At 31.4% G+C, this 25,918-nt stretch overlaps 2 protein-coding genes and 1 pseudogene across 8 annotated transcripts; 2 read left to right on the top strand and 1 right to left on the bottom strand.

The window, feature by feature from the left end:
* The first annotated feature begins 1,653 nt into the window (after positions 1 to 1,653).
* On the top strand, positions 1,654 to 5,663 carry LOC107936598 (putative E3 ubiquitin-protein ligase RF298). 3 transcript variants are annotated; one of them, XM_041089592.1, is made up of 4 exons: positions 1,654 to 1,828; positions 2,066 to 2,111; positions 2,335 to 4,510; positions 5,049 to 5,663. In XM_041089592.1, the coding sequence occupies exons 3-4, from the start codon at positions 2,342 to 2,344 to the stop codon at positions 5,574 to 5,576; spliced, it is 2,697 nt and encodes an 898-aa protein (XP_040945526.1). In that variant the 5' UTR covers positions 1,654 to 1,828; positions 2,066 to 2,111; positions 2,335 to 2,341; the 3' UTR covers positions 5,577 to 5,663. The 3 variants fall into 3 exon arrangements, with proteins under 3 accessions (XP_040945526.1, XP_016724846.2, XP_040945529.1); XM_016869357.2 differs by having other exon boundaries at positions 1,654 to 1,824; XM_041089595.1 differs by having other exon boundaries at positions 1,654 to 1,824; positions 4,811 to 5,073.
* Positions 5,664 to 15,983: 10,320 nt separating this feature from the next.
* LOC107949174 (uncharacterized protein At4g15545) lies at positions 15,984 to 19,601 on the top strand. Of its 5 annotated transcripts, none has more exons than XM_016883898.2 (9): positions 15,984 to 16,440; positions 16,530 to 16,598; positions 17,525 to 17,581; positions 17,683 to 17,722; positions 17,910 to 18,002; positions 18,339 to 18,554; positions 18,865 to 18,907; positions 19,086 to 19,164; positions 19,269 to 19,601. In XM_016883898.2, the coding sequence occupies exons 1-9, from the start codon at positions 16,156 to 16,158 to the stop codon at positions 19,359 to 19,361; spliced, it is 975 nt and encodes a 324-aa protein (XP_016739387.1). In that variant the 5' UTR covers positions 15,984 to 16,155; the 3' UTR covers positions 19,362 to 19,601. The 5 variants fall into 5 exon arrangements, with proteins under 5 accessions (XP_016739387.1, XP_040945555.1, XP_040945548.1 ...); XM_041089621.1 differs by having other exon boundaries at positions 16,021 to 16,440; positions 17,525 to 17,572; positions 17,934 to 18,002; XM_041089614.1 differs by having other exon boundaries at positions 16,024 to 16,440; positions 17,934 to 18,002.
* Positions 19,589 to 24,408, bottom strand: LOC107949173 (uncharacterized; annotated as a pseudogene).
* Positions 24,409 to 25,918: the final 1,510 nt, after the last annotated feature.

Below are 25,918 nucleotides of genomic sequence, written 5' to 3' on the forward strand. Positions count from 1 at the left end.
TCTAAATCTTCATTTCCCTTTCATTTTCATTCCAAATTGTAGAAAATGTTAAATTTGACAGCCACAAATGCAAATTGTTCTTATTGGGTCAATAATGATGGCACCATCCCCGTGAAGGTGAAATAAATTATATAACAAATATATTTATAAATATATTTATAAAGGTTGGTATAAAAATAAGATAATGTTTTAGTTAAAATGGTAAAGTTAAATGTTTAAATTATATTACGTCACGGGATTAAATCTTATATTTATGATCGAACTTTTATTGATTTATAAAATATAAAATGACAAAAATACCCTCATAATAATATAATTTACTTTATAAATAAAGGGATACCTTAATAATTTTTTAATTGAGTTGGTGTTTGGTAAATTCGTAAAACCAACTCAGCCAATGACCTAATATTAGTATAGTATATAATTATTATTTATTAAGACCTAAAATATTGTTTTATTATTTTTTAAAAAAATTCGGTTTAATTAACGGTTAATGATTTTAAAGCTTTGGTTAATTTAGTTAGTAGTAGTTTGGTTCAATTATTAACCAAACCGACCATTTGAACATCTCTACTACTAAAGCTAATTGAGTCTTAGCTTTGTTAACATTGGCATTATTGAGGGTTTGGGTTTGAATGTGCTCACATATATTTTATCCTCTTATTTAAGGGAATTATAAGTAATTTTAAGTGTTATATCAAAAAGAAAAACTCTATCATTAAAGTTGTCACCAAATTCAATGTAATTGTAGAAGTTAAACTTTTAAAGGTTTTTCTATAATAAAAGAAAAAAAAACTTTTAAAGGTTTTACTTATCATACAACAATGAAATGTGAGGCTTTTTTTTAAATGTAGCATGATAAATTGGTGACACTAAATTGAAGTGTGATTATATAAAATGTTAAATTTAAATGTTAAATTGGCCGCACCAAATTAAATGCTTTTCAACTTGTGATTTATTTGTGTATTATGTCTGTTCCTTTTAAAGTTAAATTTAAATAGTCTTTAAAAATATAAAAATAATAAAAATAAACTCTTCTCATTTTTAATATATTTTAAATAATAAATTTAAAAAATTATATAAAATTCTTATTTAAATTACTCAAATATATCCCTCAAATTCTTTAATTAAACGAAAAAAGTATTTTTTTTCCAATTTTTCCCTTTTTATATATCTTGAATTTTTTTAAAATTTCTTAATTTTTAAAAATTTTAAATATTTTTGAATTAATAAAACATCTCTTTAATTTTTATTAATTTTAAATTTTTTAAAAGATTTAAAAACACATAAATTGTAATTTAAATTTATACGTTAACGTAGTTACAAATTTTGTATACGTGGAGCTCCACCATGTGAGCAAATATTGTTAACCATTAATCAACAAGTTAATATATATTTATATTTAAAAATAATTTAAATAATACTAATAAATACTTGCCTAATTTTTCACCAACCTTAATTAATTTCAAAAAAGCGAAAATAGTCAACAATGGCTCTTCAGACATCCTTTAATCCATAGTGACAAAAAAGTTTTAATTTTTTATGTAAGAATTTAGAAAGCTTTCGTCTAAAAATATTTTTAACCACATAAAAGCGTGCCAATATATTTAATTGAAATTAAAATAAAATAAAATAAAATGTTCTTCTCAAGCCAAAAATTATTTTTCTAAAGAGTGACTAAAAAACGTTCAATGCACAATAAATGATCAAAAAAAAAAGCCTCAGAAAAAAAAAATCGTCGCTTATGTATATATATTTTCTTATTCTTTTCACCGATGCTTTGAGATTGGTGATTTTTTCTCAATCGAATGAACTTTGAATCGGGTAGGTGTGTTTTCCGATCATCGGAATATGATCATTTATCAAATAAAACGATGCTTTGTTACCTCATCAGTAACTCAAATTATGATCATCTTTTAATTTTTCATTGATCTATTTTTTAAAATTTAGATTGTAATTGGGGATACTGATAGATTGAATTCAAGTTCTGCGGTTTTACTTGCTGGGTTAATTTTGGAACCTGAACTGTTTTATTTTTAATTGATTTTTTTTCTTTTTGTTGCAGAATTTTGATTATTGCTATTGTCAAATTTGATAGTTGAGATTATAAGGTACGATTTTCTTTTTCTTTTTCTTTCTAATATCTAATATGAAATTATCACTATTTTTAATTTACTAGTGAATGATCTAATGAGCTTATTATGTAATTGTTTCAAATTTTAATTTTGGATTTTGAATTGTGTTTCTGATTGGGTTTGGTGAATGGGTCATTGGATAGTTTAGTTTTTTGCATTGTGTGCTATGATTTGATATTGTTGTTCATTCCCAATGCAGCTTAAAAATGGCGTCAATGGTTCTTAAAGGTAGTAGCAGTGGTAATCATGTATCTCCATTGCTGTCAATTCAAGAAAAAGGTAGCCGAAATAAGCGAAAATTCTGTGCTGATCTGCCGTTAGGTGATCAAAATAAGATTATAACTACACCTCAAAGTGGATGTCCGAGTTATGAGTTTTGTGCTGAGAAGTTCGAAATCACCCCAGTCCATGGTCAAGCTAGTGCATGCGACTTGTGTAGTGTGAGCCAAGATCATTCCGGCGGATTGAAACTCGACCTGAGATTGTCTAGCACGTTAGGTTCTTCAGAGGTTGGGCCAAGTCGGGCTAAAGAGGAACTAGAGGCAAGTCGGGCTAAAGAGGAACTAGAGGCAGATGAATTCCAAGATGCAGATTGGAGTGATCTCACGGAATCTCAGCTAGAAGAACTTGTTTTAAGCAATTTGGATACAATATTCAAGAGTGCAATAAAGAAAATCGTTGCTTACGGTTACACAGAAGAAATTGCTACTAAGGCAGTCTTGAGATCAGGCCTTTGTTATGGTTGTAAAGACATGGTCTCAAATATAGTGGATAATACCTTAGCATTTCTAAGTAGTGGCCAAGATTATAATCCTTCAAGAGACCACTATTTCGAGGATCTCCAGCAGATGGAGAAGTATATATTAACGGAACTGGTTTGTGTTCTTCGAGAAGTCCGGCCTTTCTTCAGCACTGGGGATGCTATGTGGTGCTTATTGATTTGTGATATGAATGTGTCGCATGCTTGTGCTATGGATGGTGATCCTTTGAGTGGTTTTGCTGGTGATGGAGGTTCTAATGGGATTTCTTTTTCTTCAAACCAACCCCAGTTGAAGCCTGAAGCCAAAACTTCTGAATTGAATCTTCCAAATCCGTGTAGACCAGTTCCATCCTTTCCTTGTTCTCATAGTTCTCCACCTGAGGTACCTTCTATGGGAATCAGCAACACAACAAAATCGAAGAATTCTGTTGTTCTAAGTGGTATAGTCTCGGAGAAAGAGGGAACAAACTCCACTGCTGATAGTGCAGATAAAACTTTCAGTGCGGTGGGAACCTCTCAGTTTTCAGCAATGGAAGAGAAGTTTGTGGCTTGTAGAAAGACTCACTCTACCAAGAGAGAATTTCTTCGGCAGAAGTCACTTCATCTGGAGAAAAACTACAAGACATATGGATCTAAAGGGTCATCGAGAGCTAAAATGAGCAGTTTGGGAGGTTTAGTCTTGGACAAGAAATTAAAATCTGTCTCCAATTCTTCTACTGTTAATATAAAAGGCGCATCTTTGAAAATTAAGGCAATGGGAGCCGATGTCTCTCAAGATAATGGGAGTCATCTTTTGGCTAATTTGGGCCCGTCTTCTTCTACATCATTTTGCTTAGATAATGATAGTAATATTTCTGCAGTGCCTAAGACCGATATAGCGACTATTTCTCCCCCAGTAAACATGCCACCTGAATTACTACCTATGAATAACCCACCTACAATATCAACTACTGATACTGAGCTTTCCCTTTCATTGCCTACCAAAAGCAATTCAATTGTAGTGCCTCCTGTTTCACATTTCAAGGTTGCTAATCCTAGCTATGTTGGGATGCCATTGGGTAATTCATTGGGGGATTGGGTCCCTCAGGATAATAAGGATGAGATGATTTTGAAGCTGGTACCGAGGGTGCGGGAACTGCAAAATCAGCTCCAAGACTGGACAGAGTGGACTAATCAAAAGGTTATGCAGGCCGCTCGTCGATTGAGTAAAGACAAAGTTGAACTTAAGACTTTGAGGCAAGAGAAAGAAGAAGTTGAACGGCTTAAGAAAGAGAAGTTGAGTTTGGAAGAAAACACTAGGAAGAAGCTCGTCGAGATGGATGTTGCTTTGTCCAAGGCTAGCGGGCAGGTGGAACGCGCTAATGCTACTGTCCGCGGGCTTGACGTGGAAAATGCAGCACTATGGCAGGAAATGGAGGCTGCAAAATTACGTGCTGCAGAGTCGGCAGCTAGTTGTCAGGAGGTATCAAAGAGGGAGAAGAAAACTCTGATGAAAGTTCAGTCTTGGGAAAAGCAAAAAAACTTGTTCCAGGAAGAGCTCATGACCGAAAAGCGCAAGGTCACCCAACTTCTACATGAATTACAGCTGGCTAAAGTTATCCAAGAACAGTTTGAGGTATGTGTCTTCAGGAATGTATAAGTTTCAAGCATTTTTTATGTTTTGTCTCTCATAGAAAACAGTAGTAATCCTTGATATACTTCATAAACTTCTATCAGTAACTTCTACAAGTTCTGTAAAAATGAGACTTGGTGAGGAAGGCATCCATTGTTTCATTAGACGGCTCAGATTTCCGAGAATCTACCTGATAAGATTTCATATTTTTTGGCATCTTACGTATTTTGAATGGTTAAAAAAAGTTTCCAAACCACTTGAAGCAGGAATGTTGATATAAAATCTTTTGCATGGACATCTCAGGGGGTCATGTATTTCGTGTTGGTTTGACATTTACATCATTTAAGTGCATCAAAGACTATTGGTATACGCTTGTGTATAACAATATCAGTTGTATGATTTCAACCCATAACTCTTGTATCAGTATTAAGGTATGCTACCAGTTCAATAAAAGCAGTCCAAATGGGTGCTTTTTTTTCTCTGTAATTATGGCTTTTTCTATGATAACTTTGTTCTCACTGAAAGTGGAAAACTATGACAGGTTAAATGGCAACAGGAACAGAAAGCAAAGGAAGAAGTAGTTACTCAGGCTAGTTTGGTAAGGAAGGAAAGAGAACAAATCGAGGCTTCAACAAAACTACAAGATGACATGATTAAGTCCAAAGCTGAAACCAGTTTGCAAAAATACAAAGAGGGTATTCAGAAACTTGAACAAGAAATTTCTCGATTGAGACTGAAGATGGACTCCTCAAAAATAGCTGCACTTCGGAGGGGCATTGATGGAAGCTATGTAAAATATATTAGCATGACTCAGAAGAAATCTCGAACCCCTTTTATCTCAGAAGTGGTGACAGATTTCCAGGACTTCTCCGGGGAGGGAGGTGTGAAACGTGAACGTGAATGCGTGATGTGTTTGTCGGAGGAGATGTCTGTGGTTTTTGTCCCCTGCGCGCATCAGGTTGTTTGCACTACGTGCAATGAGCTCCACAAGAAACAAGGGATGAAAGACTGTCCTTCCTGTCGGAGTCTCATCCAGCGCCGTATTCCTGTCCGGTATGCTCGGTCTTAACTTTAATATCAAAGTGAGTTGAGTGCTCTGAATAATGTTTGTGGGAACTTTTCCATTGAATAATGCATTTGAGTTGCAGTTTGAGTCCGAGACAATTTGCATTAAAAGTGCAAGATACTGCTTCAATTCAAGTTCATCCTTATTTTAAGTGATCATATAAATGCTTAATAACTCAAAATACTATTTTAAAATATAATAATATTAAGAAATCTTTTTATATTCAAAATTATATTTTTTTTTAAAATTAAAGGTGAATAAAGAAAATTATTACCGTCCTACTAGACTTTGTCACAGTTTGATTTTTGGTGGTCAAAATTTTTAAACATTGATAAATTATTCTTTAAATTTTATTATAGATAAAAATTTGAAAAAAAATTATTATAAAAACTTTAAATAAAATAAATTTTGAATGCATTTTTCAAAAAATTTAATTAAATAAAATATTTAAAATAATCAAGATAAAATATCAACTATGACATTTTTACATGATAGGGAGTCCTAAATAAAATTTCTGGTTGTGACCAGAATTTGCAAAATCTTTCCTTTTTTTTTTACTGTAAACTCAGATGAATTTTTTACTAAAAAAAGCTTTTAAATAACAAAAATAATTGTGGCTTTGCTAGTCTAAATAAACGGCCTTTCCTCTCATACCACATGCAATATACTATTTTAGATATCCAAAATCGACATTGAATCGCTTTGATTTGAAGCAATTTGACCGTACTAGCTATAATTCCCCTCAACCACCACTGCCCAAAATCCCAACTCTTGTGCGAATCCAAAAGTCTAGGTACCAGCCAATATCTCCGCCACCAACGCATTCCGTACATATCTATTCCATAGGCAAGTTGCACCAATTATCAGATTAGTGCTATTTCTAATTCCTTGTAGAAATCTGCTTCAAAATTTACTTGTACGAAAGGATTCGAGGGAGACCGCCACACCACCGTCTCCTCTGCCGCTTGTTCAACTCTTTCTCCGGTCAACAATTCCAACTCACGAACGTATCCCAAAATGAAGGTAACAGTTTCAGTCTTAGATCGCTGCTTTCCTTCATACACTAGTTTATTTCTTGAAAGCCAAATTGCCCAGATTGTGATTATGACTATTAATTTTTGTTTGTTACCACTCCCAAAAAAATAATTGTCGAACTCAATTAGCCATACAGTCCTTTTTTTGGTTCACCCTCCAATTAATTCCAAGTTCTTGCGAAACCTGCAAGGCAAGTAGACAATCACAACTTGCATGTATATTAGTTTTAAAGTCCTCACCACACTTGAGGCAAATTGCATTCGTCCGTAATCTTCTTTGATACAGATTGGAATTCGTAAGCACAAAATTATTTATAAATTTTCATACTGTAATTTTTATTTTTTCTATGATTGTATCTGCCATAATTGTCTGTACATACTTCTGGTTTCTTGATCGATGGAACTGTAACTATCCTCCTGAGTCTTGGGAAATCCCCTGAGTAGGATCCTATACCCACTTTGCACCTTGTACTTACCGGGGCTCTCAGGATACCATCTCAGTCTATCTGTAATTCCCTGTTGCACCAGTTGTATATTGAGGATTCTCCTTGCCTCCTACTTTACTCTTATTATAGAGTTGTTATGGTATTTGTTGTCAAGTTCATGTATATAAAATATTTTTTTTTGATTACCAAAGTTACAAAATGCTAGCTATTAGTAAATTTTTATTTTAATTATCCGATTATGAAAAGTTACAAATGATCATCCAACTATTTAATTTTGTCTTTTATGATCGCCATATGGTTAGTAGTGATAGCTTTTAAAATTGACATAATAACAACTTTAACCCTCAACATTTATAAATTATGCCAATTTAGTCTTCATTCTAAAAAAATAACCCTCAACATTAACACATTGTGTAATTTGGTCTTTTTTGTAATTTTTTTTTGTGACACTGAGGGTTAATTTTAAAAGAATGAGAAAAGATGGAAATTATTATCTTATATTTTTGGGTGTTTTCATTTTTTTGTATATTTTTAATCAAATTTAACTGATAAATTTAATTTTTTTAGTTTTTTATATAAAAAAAGGTCACAAAGAAAAGTAAAGCTGAAAAAAAAAAGACAATGTGTAAATGTTGATGATTATTTTTTATAGAATCAAGACAAAATTGACATAATTTATAAATATCGAGGGCTAAATTTGTTATTATGTCATTTTTATAAACTGCCACGGTTAGTTAGCTTGTGATTAAAAAAGACAATTAAATAATTGGATGATCATTTTATAATTTTTTATAATTGAGTAACGTTTTATAGCTATTAGTACGCACCATGTCAATCATTTTTTATATTTAATATTATATTGGTTAAAAAAAGTAGAAATATTATATATATATAAGTAATTCAAAAAAATAAAAATATTTTAAAAATTAAAAATGATAAAAATATAAATATAAATTTTAGAAAGTAAAAATAATATAAAAAGATTGCAAAGTTTATAAAAATGAAAAAAAAAAGTTTTTAAATTTTAGAAAAGCTTAAAATTTTTAAGCATATATTATAGAAAATTTGTAATAAATTTCATATTTTTTTTTGGGTAAACTACTTAGTTGATGATTTAAAAGTGAGAGATAATTACATTTTGGTCACTCAATTTTTAGTGTGCTTTTATTTTAGTTACTTAAAGTGTTAAATCTCTAACGGCGGTTAACTGTACATGCCACATCATGTTTACACTTTCATTTTGGTCACTCAAATTTTAGGTTGCTTTCATTTTGGTCACCCAAAAAATATTTTTTTAAGTATTGATTGTGGTAAAAAAAATCAAGGATTAAAGTGAAAATTGATAGAAACTAAAATAATACATAAAATATTGTCAAATTGTACTTATTTATCCTATTGCTGAAATTCTAAATTTTTTTTTAATATTGAAATTTTAAATTTCAAAACATCAAAATAAATTGAATAAATTGTTGAAATTTTTTATCCATTGATAATATCAACAAGTTTGTTACTATAATATTAAAATTAATTAATTTAATATCATTTTACATTTTAAAATTTTATTTTATATTTATAGATTATCATTAATGAAATTAACTCAAATAACTCATATTTAATAATTGTTTACAAAATTTAAATTTCCTTTAATTATATAATCTCGAATCTTTCATATTAAGCTAAAAATAAAGGATAAATATTTGCAATTAATTAAATTAATGATTTGTTCTTCATTTGGGCAAAGAAGCAATGAAAAAATTATGAGTTTTGTTTGGAATGGAAGATATAATTAATTAATTTAATTAATTGAAGGATTTTTCTTTATTTTTTGCTTAGCATGGAAGATTCAAGATTATATAATTAAAAGAAATTTGGGTTTCGTAGACAATTATTAAAGAGAATAATTTTCATTGATAATTTTTGAAAATAATTCCAAAACATCAAAATAAAATTAAATAAATTGTTAAAATATTTTAATCCATTGATAATGTTAACTGATTTGCTACTATAATTTTGAATCTTAATATTTAAAAAATATATATTTCAAAACCTAAATTTAACATTTTAGGCAATAGGATAAACAAATACAATTTGATAATTTCTATGTATTATTTTAGCTTATACTGCTTTTTTACTTTTATTTTTTTATTTTTTTACCCCAATTAATACTTAAAAAGATATTTTTTGGTGACCAAAATGAAGTACAAACATGATATGACATGTACAATTTAACTATCGTTAGAGATTTAATTTTTGAATGACTAATGTACCGACGTAAAAATTTTAGCTTGGTCGCTAATTGTTGCGATTTATTAAATATGGAATCTCGGTTTTTATAAAAAAGGGGAGTCGCTACCGATCCTTTTTCTAGGTGTGATCGGACACCTAATAAATTTATTTTTTAAACAAAAAAGAGGCTGAGTTTAGGTCTACGTCAAAATCCAGAGAAAAAGTAGGGTTCGGGAGTCGGTTACGAGAGAGGAAGGTATTAGCACCCTCGTGACGCCCAAAATTGGTATCTTATAAACATGTGTTGTCTTGATTTCCAAAAATACGAATTCAATGTAACATTTAATCGTGATCCAACCAAAACACGAGAACTTTTAATTTTTATGCTTTTGAGAAGGACATACTGTTTTAACATGAGTCACTTGATATCCATCCAACATAGCGATGGAATCGATGACATAGTGTTTAAATCGGTACGTTGCCTCACTTGTTGAAATAAATAACACGAATAAACACTTTAAAACAATGAACAAAGAGGTGATACATAAAAATATGCGGAGAACGAAAGATAATAGTTGGAAATACATTAGGGCGCTTAATACATACGATAATAATATTAAAGACAATGACAATGCACGCGATATATTAAACGTAACAATAGTATCAAACGCAAAAAGAAACAATGAATATGCATATGTAATAACAATACTAAGAGTATGTACGTAATATAGGAATGAAAAAGGTTTACAAAACAATACTAATATGGGTACATAATATATTTAAAAATAAACATATATAACAGACACATACAAATAATAATAGTAAAAATAGTAACAATAAAAAGATACATGTACACCAAAAACATATAATAATATTAAAATCACAAGTGACAATATGGAAAATAATAAATATAATAACATACGAAGATAAAACTATATATATAAAATATGTATACAAGAATAGAATATATGTGCAAATATTAATGATAAATGTAGTAGGAATAAAACAAATGTAATAATAATATATACAATATGGTAAAAAATAAACATATACATATAATAGAATTTAAAAACATATATGCATGGGATAATATGGAGATATGTACATAGAGTAATATATACAAAAATATAACTAATAATATTGAAAATACATGTTCATAACATATAAAATGTACATATAATATAATATTAAAACATTTACATAATATATACACACATAAATACAATGTTAAAAACATAATAATATTAATAATAATACTAATATTACATAAAGATATACTTATATATATACATTAAAGATATATGCATATATAATAAAATACATAAATAATACGATATTTAATATATATGTAATATGTAAAATAGAGATAATAATATACATAATATATAAAATACACATAACATATACGTACATAGCAAAATATATGCTATGGTTAATGATTATAATAGCAATGGTATTAAAACACAAAAAAAAAGAACAATGTAACATAGCAAAAATACTGTATATACAAATCTATAAAAATATACACTATTATAACAATAATAATAAATATAATAATAATATTGAAATACAAATACAATAAAGATATTGAAACAAAGTAATAAAATACCTATATGTAAAAATACATATATATACATATATACTAAAACATATATTGACAATAATAATGATAATAATAATAACATTGAAATATAAAAGCAAGCATAGCATTAATAATATTAAAATAAAATGAAATAAACAAAAAAAGCTAAATACAAACACATATATATACGTATATAATAAGAGTATATATTAATATATAATAATAATAGTATAATATTAATAATATAAAAATAAAAAGAATATTTAATAAAGAAATGAAAATTAATGAAAAAAGGACTAAAATTAAACTAAAAACAAAGTTGTGAGGCAAATTTGAAAATAAAAGGAAAGGAGAGGGCTTATTTGAACACGCTAGAGACGTGAAGGGACCAAAACAGCAATATTACCCTCCCCTTAAAACGCAGCGCGTGGCAAAGGACCAGATCACAAAGCGCAGCAAATTGTGGGGTTAAATTGGAAATAAAATAACTTAATTGTAAAATCATAAGAAAGCGGAGGGGTTGAAAGCGCAATTAGCCCCTCCAATTAAAAAACACGCGGATCCTAGCGGGTAGGGTCGGGTCGACCCCATCCACGGTGAAACGGCGCCGTTTCAGCACTGAACTCTAATGCCAAAACGGCACCGTTTTGAAAGGCTATAAATAGCCCAAAATTCGAAAAAAAAAACATTTGAGAGGGGAGAAAGAAAAAAAAAGAAGAGAGAGGGGGAGAGAAAAGGGATCCGGCCAGGGGGGCGGTCACCGGTCCGGCCAGGAGGTAAAATTTAAGATTTTTTTTTTGTTTTTTTTTTATATTTTTTTATAATATTGTATATATATATTTGAGTGTATTAGAGTATAGAAAAAAAAGAAAAAAGAAAAGCCAATAAAAAGAAGAAGAAAACGATTCGGTAATAGGAAAGAAAATAGGTTTTTCACCTTTTTCCTTGATCTGTATTTTGATTTGAACAATATCCAATACTGATCTTGTAATGACCCAAAATTCACAGGCACCGGAAAAAGTACATTATCGGGCCTCCGTCTTAGTAAATCGAGTTCGAAATAATTACTAGAAATATTTATGAGTCTAGCGATGTGTTTAATTAGGTTTAAATTAGGTGAATTTAGCTTAATTTAGAGTAATTAGTAAAAATGATTAAATTGAATAAAGGGCAAAGGTTCAATTATAGATCAATAGAAAATAAAAAGGACCAAACTAGCAATTTTACCAATTAGCATAGATGAGGCGGCATAAACTGTAAAAAAATCCAAGGCTTTTCTTAGATATTTGTTATTGATTGATTAAATTAAATTATAATATATTATTAGCAACTAAAACAAATAAAAGAAAGAAAATAAAGTAAAGAACAAAGAAAAGAAACAGAATAGGCAAACGAAAAGCAGGGGAAGGAAAGAAAGAAAGAAGAAAGAAAAGAAAAAGGGAGAATTAGGGTTTGAAGGTTTGAAAGTTTAATAGGTAAGTTAATTTAGCCCTTTTTACTTAATTTTAATGTTTTAAAAGCTTTAGAACAAAGTTTTGATGAAATTAAATTAATATTTTGAAAGTTATTAGAATTCTAAATATTGTTCATGTTGAATAAAAAAAATGAAATAGGGGTTTAATTGAATGAAATTCAAGTTAAAATAGATATAAGGATCGAAATGCAAAGTAAGCTATAAGTTTTGTATTTTAGGGACTAAATTGAGGAAAATTTCGGAATTAAGAAAATATGTTGAAAATTTAATAGTTAAAATTGAGTTTAAATGAAATTTGAATAGACATAAGGTGTGAATTGGTGTTATAAATTTGGTTATTAACATTTTACATCAAAACAGTTTTGAAAAGTAGCAATGGTCTGACTTTGAAAATTCACTAAAAATTGTATAAATTGAACTAGAGGATGAAAAAAATATGTAATTAAATCTTATTGAGTCTAGTTTTTTATAGTATAAATATTGTAAGCAATGAATTGATGAATCAAGAGATATTTGAAATTTTGTAAGACTGACTTGGGGTGATTTTGAGATGCCCTGTTTTAACTTTGGAAAATCATTATAAATTGTAAAAAAATTATTATGGAGTGTAATTTATATGTGTGAACTCCTTAATGAATCTAGTTTCAAAATAAGTAAACAAGAACCTTATTCGAGTTCTGTACAATGAAATAATTTATTTTTAGTAGAGAGAGGTCAGAACTGTCAAATGAAATAACAGTGGAGTATTTAATGAATAAACTGTACTAATTGGCTAGACCAAAAATTCTGAAAATCTTATGGTGAGAAGATATATGAGTCTAGTTTTAACGAAAAATTATGGATATTAATTTGGAGTTTCGTAGCTCAAGATATAAATAATTTAGTAACAATGACTCAAGTAGACAGCTTAATGGTGAAATTATATATATACATTAAAAATGGTTAAATTTGCATGTTTAGGCTCATGGATTAAATTGAATTGTGTTATATTGATGATTATAAATTATTATTGCTTTCGTAGTTAACAAAGAACCCAAGACATCGGCGCACAAAGAAAAGGAGAAAGCTATCGAGGATTAAAACGAGAAATTCACGGTTTGTATTACTATAATTCAAATTACTTTTTATTAAATGTTTTATATCAATTCTATATTTAATAAGTGAATTATAAGGTAAGTATTGATATTTGAGTTGAATGAGAATTGAATTGAATGGTGAATGTGTATGTATAATTGAATTGTAAATTGATTTGAATGTGGAAGTTTTAATTGAAAAGTAATCTTGGAATGGAAATGAAAGTGAATTGAGAATAGAAATACCCTATTAACTAGTCGGGCTGAGTCGGATATAATTGGCATGCCATAGGATATGGAAGTGTACGAGATTTGCCGGCTTTACTGATCAGGCACTTTATGTGTCGTATTTCAGGCACCTCGTGTGTCGTATCAGGCACCTCGTGTGTCGTATCAGGCACCTCGTGTGTCGTTTTAGGCACTTTATGTGTCGTTTACTGATCAGGTACTATGTACCGTTTTAGGCACAATGTGCCGTAATGGTGTGTTGGGTTGGAATCCGTGTATCCGTCAAAGTCCAGATTTGTTAATAGGGTGAATATCTAAGATGAGAAATTTAAAATAAATTGATTGATTATATTATTGAATATTGAAAGAAACGAAAAAGTTGAATAGTGGATTGAAATTGAGATTGAAAATGAAAGGCATGAACTTAATGTTCATATAGTGATTGAAATTGTTACATGTAATATGTGATGGAAACTGAAGAATAGATAAAAAAATTGTATCGTTATTATTAATTAATGAAAGTTTAAGAATGAATTGATATTTGTGAAATTAGATAGTTACATGTTTGGTAATTAAAATTCTTTATTGCTATTATAATTTGAATTATGGTAATACCACTGAGTACGGAATACTCAGCGTGCAGTTGTTTTCGTGCGCAGGTTAATAGGAGTCTGATACCCCGGTCCAGCATCTGAACGATCCCGACTCCAGCAAATTTTGGGTGATGTTTTCTTTCTTAATTGAAAGTGGCATGTACTAGGTGATTTATAAGTTATATAGATATACTTGTAAAGTTAGTTATAAGAATGGTATACCATATTTTGTTATTAGTTTGATAAAATGGTAAATATTATATTATATAATTTGGTATAAGTTGGAATGAAAAAAAATGAATGAAGTTATTAGTTAATTTGGATTAATATTATGAATGTTTAGTTATTAAATGACTATGTTAATGAATTGGTTATGATTTAGATATATTTAGGTTTAAATTGTTTTTTATTGTGCCATTGGTTTTGGATTAGGTGGTTTTTTGTTTGAATTTGCAGGGGGTTTTATGTAAAAATTAAGAAGAAATGCTGTCGAAATTTTTGTAAATATATATATATATTTCCCTGAATACTCGAACAAGTCCCGTTTCATTCCACTTTAATACTTGTGTTGGGCTTCGAAAGTCCATTATAGGGACATAATTCTTCAATTATACTATGAATGTTATAATAATTGTAAAATATCCATAAGTTGTCTGATATATCCGGTAATGCCTCGTAGCCCTGTTTCGGCGACGGTTTGGGGTTAGGGGGTGTTACAGATCTGTTGTTGTTCCTAAAAACTAATGTGCGTATTCTCTATTTCTTTGTTTTTTGACTGCCGAAAAATAAGAAAAGAAAAGGGAACCCCTTTACATTTGATTTCATGGCTTTTATAGCCGTTACAATTTTATTTCCTATTATTTCTGTCCTTTCTCTCTACTGTGTGTAGGAGATGGCCGATGGAGCAGGTGGCCGGCAGTCAGGGGCATGGGGGCGCAAAGGGTAGGTGGGTAGGTTCAGCGCAAGTGGGAAGGGGATAGGTGGCTAGGGTTTGGGTTTGCTGTGTTGGGTCTTGGGTAGTTGGGCTAAGGTTTGGGTAGGGTTAGTTGTATTTGGTCTGATGGGTTTTTGTTGTTTTGGGTAATGTATTGGGCTGTGGGTATTGTGTAAAGTAAATGGGTCAGGGGTTTTGGGTTAATTTGTAAAGGTTTAACATCGGGCCCGAGCAATTTGGGCTTATACAACTAAAATGATAGTGTCCTAAAAGCTAAGTGAGCAAATTATAAGGATTTCATTTTGGGTTACCAAAATAAAAACACCCTAAAAATTGAGTGACTAACTAAATAGTTTACAATTTTTTTTCAATAATTCTAAATTGTAAAAATTCAAAAATAGAAAAAGTTTAACTTAAAAAATATAAATTCTAGAAATTCAACTGCCGGTCAACACTAATCCACGCTCGATCAATAATTGGTGAAAATCAAATATATTTTTAAAAATATTTAATTTTCAATATTTTTAATTGTAATTCAAAATCTTTAATTTTAATAATCATGAATGCCATGTGATTGGATGTGCCGTGTGCGTGGCACATTCTGATTGGCACCGCATGTATATCGGTTTCTTTAAGGCTGTTACAAAAATTGAATTAAACCAAAATGATAGTTTAAGTATCAAAGTGATAAAATATATAATTTGAGGACCAAAATGAAAATTAAACCCTAATTTAAGATGGGTTCAATTCCCAAGAAAAACAGGCACTGCAATAAAACTGGAAAAGCAAACACAGATATAAACTTTTTGTCTTTTGCCTATCCGTCAAGGAACATAATAAACCACAAATTTTTTGTTTTATCCAGATCAAAATAGTTAATAATTGAAAATAAAAATAAAAATCATGCAATATAAAAACAAAAACCACTCATTAAAATACAAAAAAAGTAAAATAATAGGATAAATTAAGAGAGGTAGGAGTGTGAGAGACCAATGTTGGCTGAAGAATCGGATGGTTCAACTTCGACCTTTGATCTTCCCGATGAAATCTTGCGAATATTACCCTCTGATCCTTTCCAACAACTCGATGTTGCCCGTAAGCTCACTTCCATTGCACTCTCAGCTCGTATCTCTTTACTTGAAGCCGAAATTTCTTCCCTTCAACTCAAACTCGCCCAGAAAGATCAACAAATTGCCGATCTTTATGCTCAGATCGAAGCCCTCGATGCTTCTTTGTCTCAAACTTCGGATAAACTCGCTAAGGCCGAAGAGGAGAAGGTTTGGGTTGACTTTGGTTTCAATTAGTTTCTTTTTTTTTTTTTTGAAAAATGAAATGAATAATTGAGCTTTTTTTTTGTTGTTGGTAGGAGAGTTTGTTGAAAGATAATGCTTCACTTACTAGTACTGTAAAGAATCTTCAGAGAGATGTTTCCAAGGTAAATGTTAATGGGGTTTTGACTTGTGGTTGACTATTTGACTAAAGCTGCTAAATTTTTTAGCTTCGAATGAAATTTGGGTTATGTTATAACAATTAAAGTAATACAGAATAGTAAGGTGTTTTAGCACATTGAAGGCTAATAGGGTATTTATAAGAAAAGTATTGAGTCTAATTTAGATCCAGGTTAAGATATGACTTGAATACATCCTGAAATGGGGTTGGTCAGTTTGGGTAGTCGAAAATAGTAATAGGTGTCCTTAATGTATCGTGGTATAATAATAAGTTAAGTATTTGTTTTCAATAGTTAAGTTTTAGTTATTGTTAATAGGACTTGATTTTTAATTAGGAAATGTTGTAATTTCTATCTGTAACTTAGAATAAAAATAGAGGAAAAGGAAGTAGAGGAAAGTACATTCTTGGCTGTATGTATAATATGTTATATTAGTCGGATTCTGGTGTGAGTGTCAGATATGAGAATGTGTCCAGCTCGGTTGTATTCAATGTATTTGGGGGTCATATCTCATACTCACGTCTGAATTTGAGTTGCATATAGATATTTCAAGAAAAATGAAGAGTTTGAATGATATGATGGTTGAAACTTAAAATGGTGAATAAATTTTGATGTTCACGGAAAATTCAAGAGTGCTCTATTAAAATTTTCTAACCGATTTGTTGTTCCATGGCTCATATGGGAAGGGATAATCATATCATGATTGATTTGGAATGTTTTTCATTTTGTGGATTTTGTGTTTGTGGTGCAAAAATAATGAGAATTTTGGAAATTTGAGTGTGCCCTTCATCTCTGGATACGAAACCGGCAAGGACTGATGTGGTTCGAGTTAAATGATGTTACAAAAATGGCTAGTGTAGGAGGGTTTTATTAGATAATGAAGTCTGAGATTTTACTTTTCCGTGACTGTGCAGTTGGAGGTCTTTAGAAAGACGCTTATGCAGTCACTTCAAGAGGATGAGGAAAGTTCAGTAAGTTGTCTTCCGGATTGCTTTATTGTTTATCTCGAGCATTCCTTTCTAGGATAACGCTGAGAAGTTTAACTCTTGATTAAGTCTTGTTTTTGCTACAGGCAGGGGGTCCTCATATAGTTGCGAAGCCAACACCATCGGGTATTCTTTTCATCTTTAGTATTCACTGAGTTGAGCTTGTTGGTCTTATTTGCCCAATTTTTCGTGCTATGCCTTATTACGGGGTGCCTTTCCATAGAGTTCTTTGTCAGATGCATAATTTGTTGTTTAGAGCTTAAACATCCTTTCCCCTTATGATATAACCCTTGCTTTGTTTCAACTTATTCAGAAGATGATGTAACCTTTCCGTCAGGATCTTCTTTTATCTGCAGCCAGTATTCCAGTACGGGAAATTCTTTTGCGGAGGATAATGAGGCAGATGGTAATGCTTTGCACTTTGTTGGTTTTGGCTGGACTGTAGATTTGATTCATAAACATGATTATTTCCATGATTAACCATATTGCTTTGACTATTCATTTTGCTTAAAGTACCCATTGCCGACACCTGAAAAACTGAATGTTCTGTGTCGCACGCATAACTGAGTCCAAGTAACATGGCTATAAAAATCTTCTGCATTTGTGGATGCTTGCACAAGCATATGTTGGATCATGAAAAATTGCAAATGTTTGCAACTGTGTGCACGAAAATCTGTTCTTTCCACCTTTTCTTACTCTATATGTTATCTTTTTTTCTTACTAAGAACCATTATAATGGCAGCCTCACGTCCCGGCATACCTCAGTTGCTAGCATCACAAACAAGCACCCCTCGGCTAACTCCTCCAGGTTCCCCGCCAAGTGTTTCGGGTTCTGCATCTCCAACAAGAACATCAATGCCAGTGTCCCCTAGGAAACATTTGGTTTCATTTTCTACCTCAAGAGGCATGTTTGATGATAGGCCATCAATGTCAAGCTCTGATTCCGGATCACAGATTGGTTAGCTTCAAATCTGTTCTAGAATAAGACCTTATTTTAGAATCTAATTGCTTGTAGTGGTGGATTGCAATACTACATAAACAGCCGACATAGAATAATGTTGAACCATCTCGATAGTTGATAGGGACATTTACTCAAAGAGAATGCCATCATTGAAGTTTGATGATCATATAATGTTGCACCTCAGATAAATTTTTTTTCCATAATACTGAAACCTCTTTTGATGAAAGTGTCTTGAAATAGCTCAACTAATTGTGAGGAAGCTACTGTGTTTAATATTTAAAATGACTTATTTCTGGATATGTTTCAGGACGGACTCGGGTTGACGGAAAAGAATTCTTCCGCCAAGCCAGGTAAATACAAATTAACACGAAAGCATAAATTCGAGAGAATAAATTGTTGTGGACGCTTAAATATGCACAAGAAGTTATCTTCTAATATAGCGCAAATATAGCCTGTTTTACAAGACAAACCGAGCAAATGTAATTGCGAAATTGCCTATCTCACCCCCTTGCTTCTCTGTTTCATTAGGAGCCGGTTGTCTTATGAGCAGTTCGGTGCATTCCTCGCAAATGTTAAAGAATTGAATTCCCACAAGCAAACAAAAGAAGTATGCAACTCCTTGTCTGAAAATCCTCTTTTTTATTAACTTCTTTGTTTCATTTGTTTCTTGTGGCAGCATTTTCACCTTAATTGTTTATGTGAATTATCCAGGAGACTTTGAGGAAGGCAAACGAGATTTTTGGCCCTGATAACAGAGATCTTTATGCAATATTCGAGGGTCTGATTAATCGCAGTCTCCATTGAATCAACCGAAGCTAAACACTACCCTAGGTTTGTAAGAATCTGTTCCACTTAGTGATTTATTTGACATTATTTGGTGTAATTTGCCTATTAAAGCCATTATATAATATATAGAACCAATGTTTGGTTGGTAAGAAAAAACATAGAAAAGTGCATCTCAAAGGAACAAGACAGATATTTAGTCTTTAACTTCTATGTTTCATGTTATCTGAAATATAAATGAGAATTTGTTAAGTTCGATTAGGTGGTGTATTCCACATTTTTCTCTGTTCATCATAGCTTCCTAATACAGCTGATTGCTTTTCATCACCCAATCTATCAGCAAATTGATCATAATATGCCATTGGATCAATATTTTTTAATATTTGTACTAATTTCCCATGTTTTTCATCAATCAAAATCTGCCCATCAATGGCTTCAGTACCTTCAGCAATGACTTTGATGGGCATTTCTTGCATGGTGGGTTTCAGTTTGCGTTGATCTCCAGCCATTAATATAGCTCCAAGGATTTCACCAAAGAATATATCCTGCTTTAGATAAACCCGGGATTAGAAACTGTTGTTATTTATTGATTGCAATAGCATTCGTTAAGTTCGTAATTAGAATAATAACTTTACCGTATGACGGTATCTGTGATGAGCTTGCTTCAAAGTGAATAGCCTGGACAACAGACTCTTCACAAACCGTGCTTCAGGAGTCCTTGTCAACTGCAGCCGCTTTATGGTCTCAACGAACCGACTGACTTTGCGCTGAGTGCCTAGCGGAATAAGCGTAATGTTTAAGCCTGATTTGAAGACTGTTTTTGCTGCAATCGGGTCAAGGAACAGGTTGAATTCAGCATATTTATTGGAAGGAATAGTGAAGACATTTCCTTCATCAAGGCTACTTCTGCTGATATGTCCTCCTACAATATACACATTCTGCAATTTGATTTGAGAAAAAAAAAATCACTAGCTGATTTCATTACCTAAAACAACAATCTTATTGGCCAATAATACCGTCAAAAACCTTTGTTACTCGGACTTAGAGAGCGAGTGTTAGATACAAGTATGTATCAGGTATGGGTCTTCTAATTTTTTTGTAAGTTCCATATCATATCCTGGGAGAAGCTAGAATTAGGGTCAGAAATGAAAAATAAATTTTAAGGGTTAAAGTACAATTTTACTGTTTTTTAATTTATAATTTCAGAAAACTTAAAGGGCCTAAATAATAATTTTATAATATTTTAGGCCAATGCCATTGATATAACTTACAATCATCCGAATATATCATATTTTTCTTTAAGCCCATTACTTATATTTGTCACATACTCAAATGTGATTAGGATGATATGATTCTCTAAGGACTCTTTAAATATATAAAAACATAATCACGTATCCGTATCCGATACGTACCTGAATGAATGAAGTTGAATTTGTTCTAGTTATAATTTTTGCTAAACTTGTCAAAGGTCCATTAGTCAATATATTAATTTTTGATCCAGGATCCATAGTTTTCAATATTGAAATCCAAATTTCCAGTGCCAAAGGTTGTCTTAGTTCAGGCTGATCTGTATCCCTTGGAGCTCCAAATTTTACAGAGTTTTCTGCTGTATACCTGCAATAGAAAATCAATGATGTAGTTCAGTTCTAAGCTCAGTTTTCAACTAGTTTAACCGACCAAATCGATTAATCTATTATCTCGGTTTTTAAAACCGATACCTTCTCGGACTTCGTGGTAAGTCCCGAGCTAACCCGTAAAGGGTATCGGAATCCAGGAATCCTCCACTCCCATGTGGGATAGCCTTGGCATATTTACAGTCACCAACAAGATGGAAAATTTGGTCAGATTGGCTCATGGCAAATACATCTCCAAGACCAACTGGAATGTCATCACGTCCCATCATGTGTTGCAAATCATAAACGATATCGATTGCTGCTGCGTTGGCCCAACCTGTTGGACTCACTAATATTGCCTGCATAAAGAAAAATGCATTCGCTCGTCATATCTATGGTACTCGGATTCGAATCTAAATTTTAGATATGGACGAGTTAGACATGATATATATATATTGATAACATTAACAAGGTTACCTTAAGGTTGAGTAGTTCCACAGGCACTTTGAGGAGATAAAACAAAGCCATAAAATCTCCGGCACTCATATCCATGTCGAAAACGACAGGTTTCCCCAGAGTTCTGTTTTTAAAATCTGGTTCGTAAAAAGCTTGTCTGAAATGAGGAAATTCTGTTGTGAGATTGAACCTTGCTGTATTTTCAGGTCGATTTAAAACCTGTATTCATTTCCAGCATGTTTAAAAATGACATATCAACAGGAAATTTCAGACAAAATTCGAGAATAATAATAATTTTTCAATTTTGTGGGAAATTTATATAAGAGCTTACATCCAAAAAATTTGTGAAAAATTCTCTGTTGAGTTTGCTGGTAAGATCATGATTAGGTTTTGCCTTTGTTGCAACAAGTACACGAACTGAATCTGGACCAGTTCCCTCCTCTGTGTAACCATCCTACTTGATTATTAACAAAAAAGAAAAAGATAGGTAAGTATGTAGGTATGTATGTATTACCGGGCAGCCGCGAAGCTGAGAATATTTCGTGGAGGAGTTAGAAGTAAATTATAAATGTTTGGGTCAAAATAAATTTTTATCATTGTATTAATTTGTATTTTTACGATTTTTAAAAGAGTCTAAAGCAATTCTATTACTTTTGGGGCAAGATCACTGTCACCCCTCTAGCTTAATCACTGCTATTGATATATGTTACATGGGTTCGGGTGTGATTTTATGTGCAATATGCATCTAATACGAATATGTTAAAAAAAAATTCAAAATTTTCATGTACTTGGAGGAGATTTTTGAATTAGTGATTCGAACTTGTACAACTCGAAATGAATTGAACTTGAAATGACTCAACTTAAATAACTCGAGTTTTGAAGCTCAATGACTTAATCCCAAATGACCCAAACATAAAACTATGCAGAATTGAAATTGATCTAAACTTAAAATAACTTGAACTTAATATTAACTCAAACTAAAATAACTTACTTTAAAACATGAATTAATCCTATTAATATTCACCAACCCAAAATTAACCTAACTTGCCCAACTGATAGGTCAAATTTGGAAGACTTATGGAATATTATATTCTCTAATGCATGTGTTCATGCATAATAGCATACATATTAAACATCAATATTTCAATAAGAATGAAGAATGTTTTACGATTTTACCTTGCATTTCCCTTTCCCATTCTCTACAAAGCAAAATGGATCACGAAGTCCCATCTGGACATGGCCGCTATGCAATCCACTTTTATTCAATTTAAACTTCGGAAAATGAAGCCCATCAAACAACGGATTTGAACCATCACATATTCCATAAGGCTCATTCGAAGTAACCACACTTATATTCATGTATTCCATTTCAGCAAATTCATTTTCCCCATTGTTCTTCCCATAATTACGCATGATCGACACTGCAACACCTGATGTGAACGAATCCCACATGAAATAGCTCTGCACATTACAAGAAACATGAACCCTCAAATAAGAAAAAATGTCACTTTCTATCGAGTTGTAGCGGTGATTTTACCGTATAAAATCGGTCATCAAACCAAGTATCCCGAGCCATTTTCAAGGATTTAAAGCAATATTGTGCTTCGTAAGTCCATTGGCTCTGTTCAAATGCCTTGAAAAACTCCTCGGTTATAGGGATGGTGTTTGTTGCATCTAAAGAAACAAGAGTAACCGGTATACCTGAATGAAACACCTGCAAATAGCAATTGAAATTCGGGTTGGGTGAAGATGCTTAACTCGAATATAAAAAACTCGAGACTGTTCGGGATATGAACGTGTACCTGATATGCTGCGAAAGGGTCTCCGAAGATATTGAATTCGGCATAAGGATTAGTGTTGTAATCCGTGAACAGGTTTCCAGGGTCACCACATTGGCGAGGGTGGCAATGTGGGGTACCATGTTTGGGGCAACAACCTGTTGGGTTATTGGACCTTACTCCACCACCCATGACATATATATGCTCGATGTTTCGCTTTAGATGCGGGTTCTTCATGAGAAAAACAGCGAAATTCGTGTGAGCTCCGGTCACGAATACGGTTATTGGACCGGCTGATGTTTTTTCGATCATTACTTGCTGAGCAGTTGGTTGTTTAAGAGGAGAATATTTCCTGCTGCCCTGATTCCATTGATGTAGAATGTCGGACACGATGGATTCGAGAAAAAAAAATAGAGTCGGAATTTCTGTACCTGCGGAAGAAATGATTTTCGGATGCCGTAGTTAGTGTCGAAATCCAATCGTCCTCTGAGGCCTACCGGAATTGCCTGTACCTACAACCTCCAGCTGTTGTCATCCCCTGATTAAGTAAATTACAAACAAAGATTCCGAGCCTGAAATTTCAGCATCCGTTGCATTCACGATCGAGATAAACACGACGCAATTAAAAATGATATGAATCCCAAGCATACCTGTTCGATAATCGGAAGATATCCACCAACGTTCGGTAATATGGTGCCATCTTCAAGGATTCCACCCTCTCCTCCGACACCAACAGCTATGTCGTCGCGACCCATCATGTAAAGGATGTCGTAAAAGATGCAGGAAAAGAGTTTAACCTCCAATTCGAATTCCGATCGGTTGAGCTTCAAGAGGTACAAAAGAGCGAAGAAATCATCGGTATCAACATCGGTATCTAATAGAATCCGACAAGGTTTGGCCGGAACAGCGTAGACCTTTGCTCCAAAAACATCAACTACCAAAACTAATATAATGATCCAAAATTTTCTCAGCCAAAACATTCTTAATTTCTCAGAGAAGAAACTGTTACATCAACCTTAGAACAACTAAGAAAAGATCAATAAGTCTGAGCTACCAAAGCATGTTAGCATAATCTCAGTTTCAGACAAAGGAGATGAAGTTATGTCTTCTCTAACAGTACTGGATCAGATTCTTGCAACTTTTATGTAAGAGAAAAAGCAAGAATAAATAAAAATAAATAAAGCATATGGATTTTATACATTATTAAGTTTTCATAATGTTGAAGTTGATCATATGTCACCTATGGTTACTATCATTGACTACTAATAGAAATAGCTTATTAGGAAAATTTAATGTATATCTTGGTGGTAGGTGAGAAAAATAAATGAAGAATTTCGCAAAAATAACTCGTAGCTCAACCCATATTTATAAAAAAAAAAAACAATTTTCAAGATTAAGCAGATCAATTAATGGGTGCTTATACTTTTGCCTTTGGTTTTGGACTATTTTGAAAAGTTATGAATTCATGAGTTGAATCTTACTATAATTTTGTACATTTTAATTTAGGTAAATTATAAAAATAATTATTTTTGTTTGTTTTAGATTATATTTTAGTCACTTTGAAATGTTATATTTGAGTCACTTACGTTACTATTAAACTCCGTTACCTCTCTAACGGCAGTCCTATATGGCTGTCCAAATACGTTTTAAATACCAACTAAGATGTCCAGTTGTTGAGATGAAAATAAATTTTTAAGTAAATAATTTAATTTGGATTGCCACGTAGGACTGCCGTTAGGAAGGTAACGGAACTTAACAGTAGAGTGACTACTTCGTAACAAAACGATAACGTAAGTGATTAAAACGTAACATTTCAAACATAAGTGACTAAAATATAATCTGAAACAAACAAAAATGATTGTTTTTATACTTTACCCTTTTAACTTTACCTAAATTTATTTGTTTTTATACTTTACCCTTTTAACTTTACCTAAATTTAGACATTTAATTTTTTATTTTAAAAATAAAATTTTTAAAAAATTTACGGACATATTTACCGACTGTCAAAATCTAATATAATTCTAATAAAACAAATAGATGCTTTATAATGGAATCTTATTTAACACCAAAAAACCAAGACCAAGAAATTAAAAAGTGTAAACTTTTGATTAATTATTATAATTACAAAAGTAAAATCATCTATTTTTCACTTTGATCGATTGTGTCGTCTAATTAGCTATCACAAAATCAAGCACTTTTTTTAGACATGGATGGCATAATGGAAATTCTCACTTCTTGTAATAAACAAATATATAAAAATATATTTAAATATAATATTAATGAATTATATAAATAATACATAATTAAATAAACCCAATTTAAAATTAAATTAAGTTTATATTGATATCTCATGATTTTTAAATTGAAACCTTGAAATTTAATATTTATGAGATTAAAATCTTGAATTTCAAGCTTAAATTAGAATTATTTTATTCCTCAATTTACATTTTAAAAATAAATTTAATAAAATAATGAATATCATTATGATATTTAAAAAAATTAGATAAATTTATAAAAATTATATTTCATTTTTTAAAAATGAATATTTTCAATCAAATAAAAATAGTAAAAGGAAAACAAAAGGCATGTGCGTTAAATCGAAAAAGAAAGAAAGAAAAGGACAAGGGAAAAAAATAGCCGATTTGGGTTAAAAATCTGCTTTTGAACTATTTGTTGACTTTTATTCGACAAGAGAATTTTATTGGTCCACGTGTACATTTAAATTTGTTTG

This window comes from Gossypium hirsutum, chromosome A02, assembly GCF_007990345.1.
Source record: "Gossypium hirsutum isolate 1008001.06 chromosome A02, Gossypium_hirsutum_v2.1, whole genome shotgun sequence".
Classification (NCBI taxonomy): Eukaryota; Viridiplantae; Streptophyta; class Magnoliopsida; order Malvales; family Malvaceae; genus Gossypium; species Gossypium hirsutum.

What these genes read in the sequence shown, in the direction of transcription:
- LOC107949174 (XM_016883898.2), top strand. Translation starts at nt 16,156, where the DNA reads ATGTTGGCTGAAGAATCGGATGGTTCAACTTCGACCTTTGATCTTCCC. An exon ending in CTAAGGCCGAAGAGGAGAAG is followed by an intron (nt 16,441 to 16,529) that starts GTTTGGGTTGAC and finishes TGTTGTTGGTAG; the next exon opens with GAGAGTTTGTTGAAAGATAA. An exon ending in TGCGAAGCCAACACCATCGG is followed by an intron (nt 17,723 to 17,909) that starts GTATTCTTTTCA and finishes CAACTTATTCAG; the next exon opens with AAGATGATGTAACCTTTCCG.
- LOC107936598 (XM_041089592.1), top strand. Translation starts at nt 2,342, where the DNA reads ATGGCGTCAATGGTTCTTAAAGGTAGTAGCAGTGGTAATCATGTATCT. An exon ending in TTATCCAAGAACAGTTTGAG is followed by an intron (nt 4,511 to 5,048) that starts GTATGTGTCTTC and finishes AAACTATGACAG; the next exon opens with GTTAAATGGCAACAGGAACA.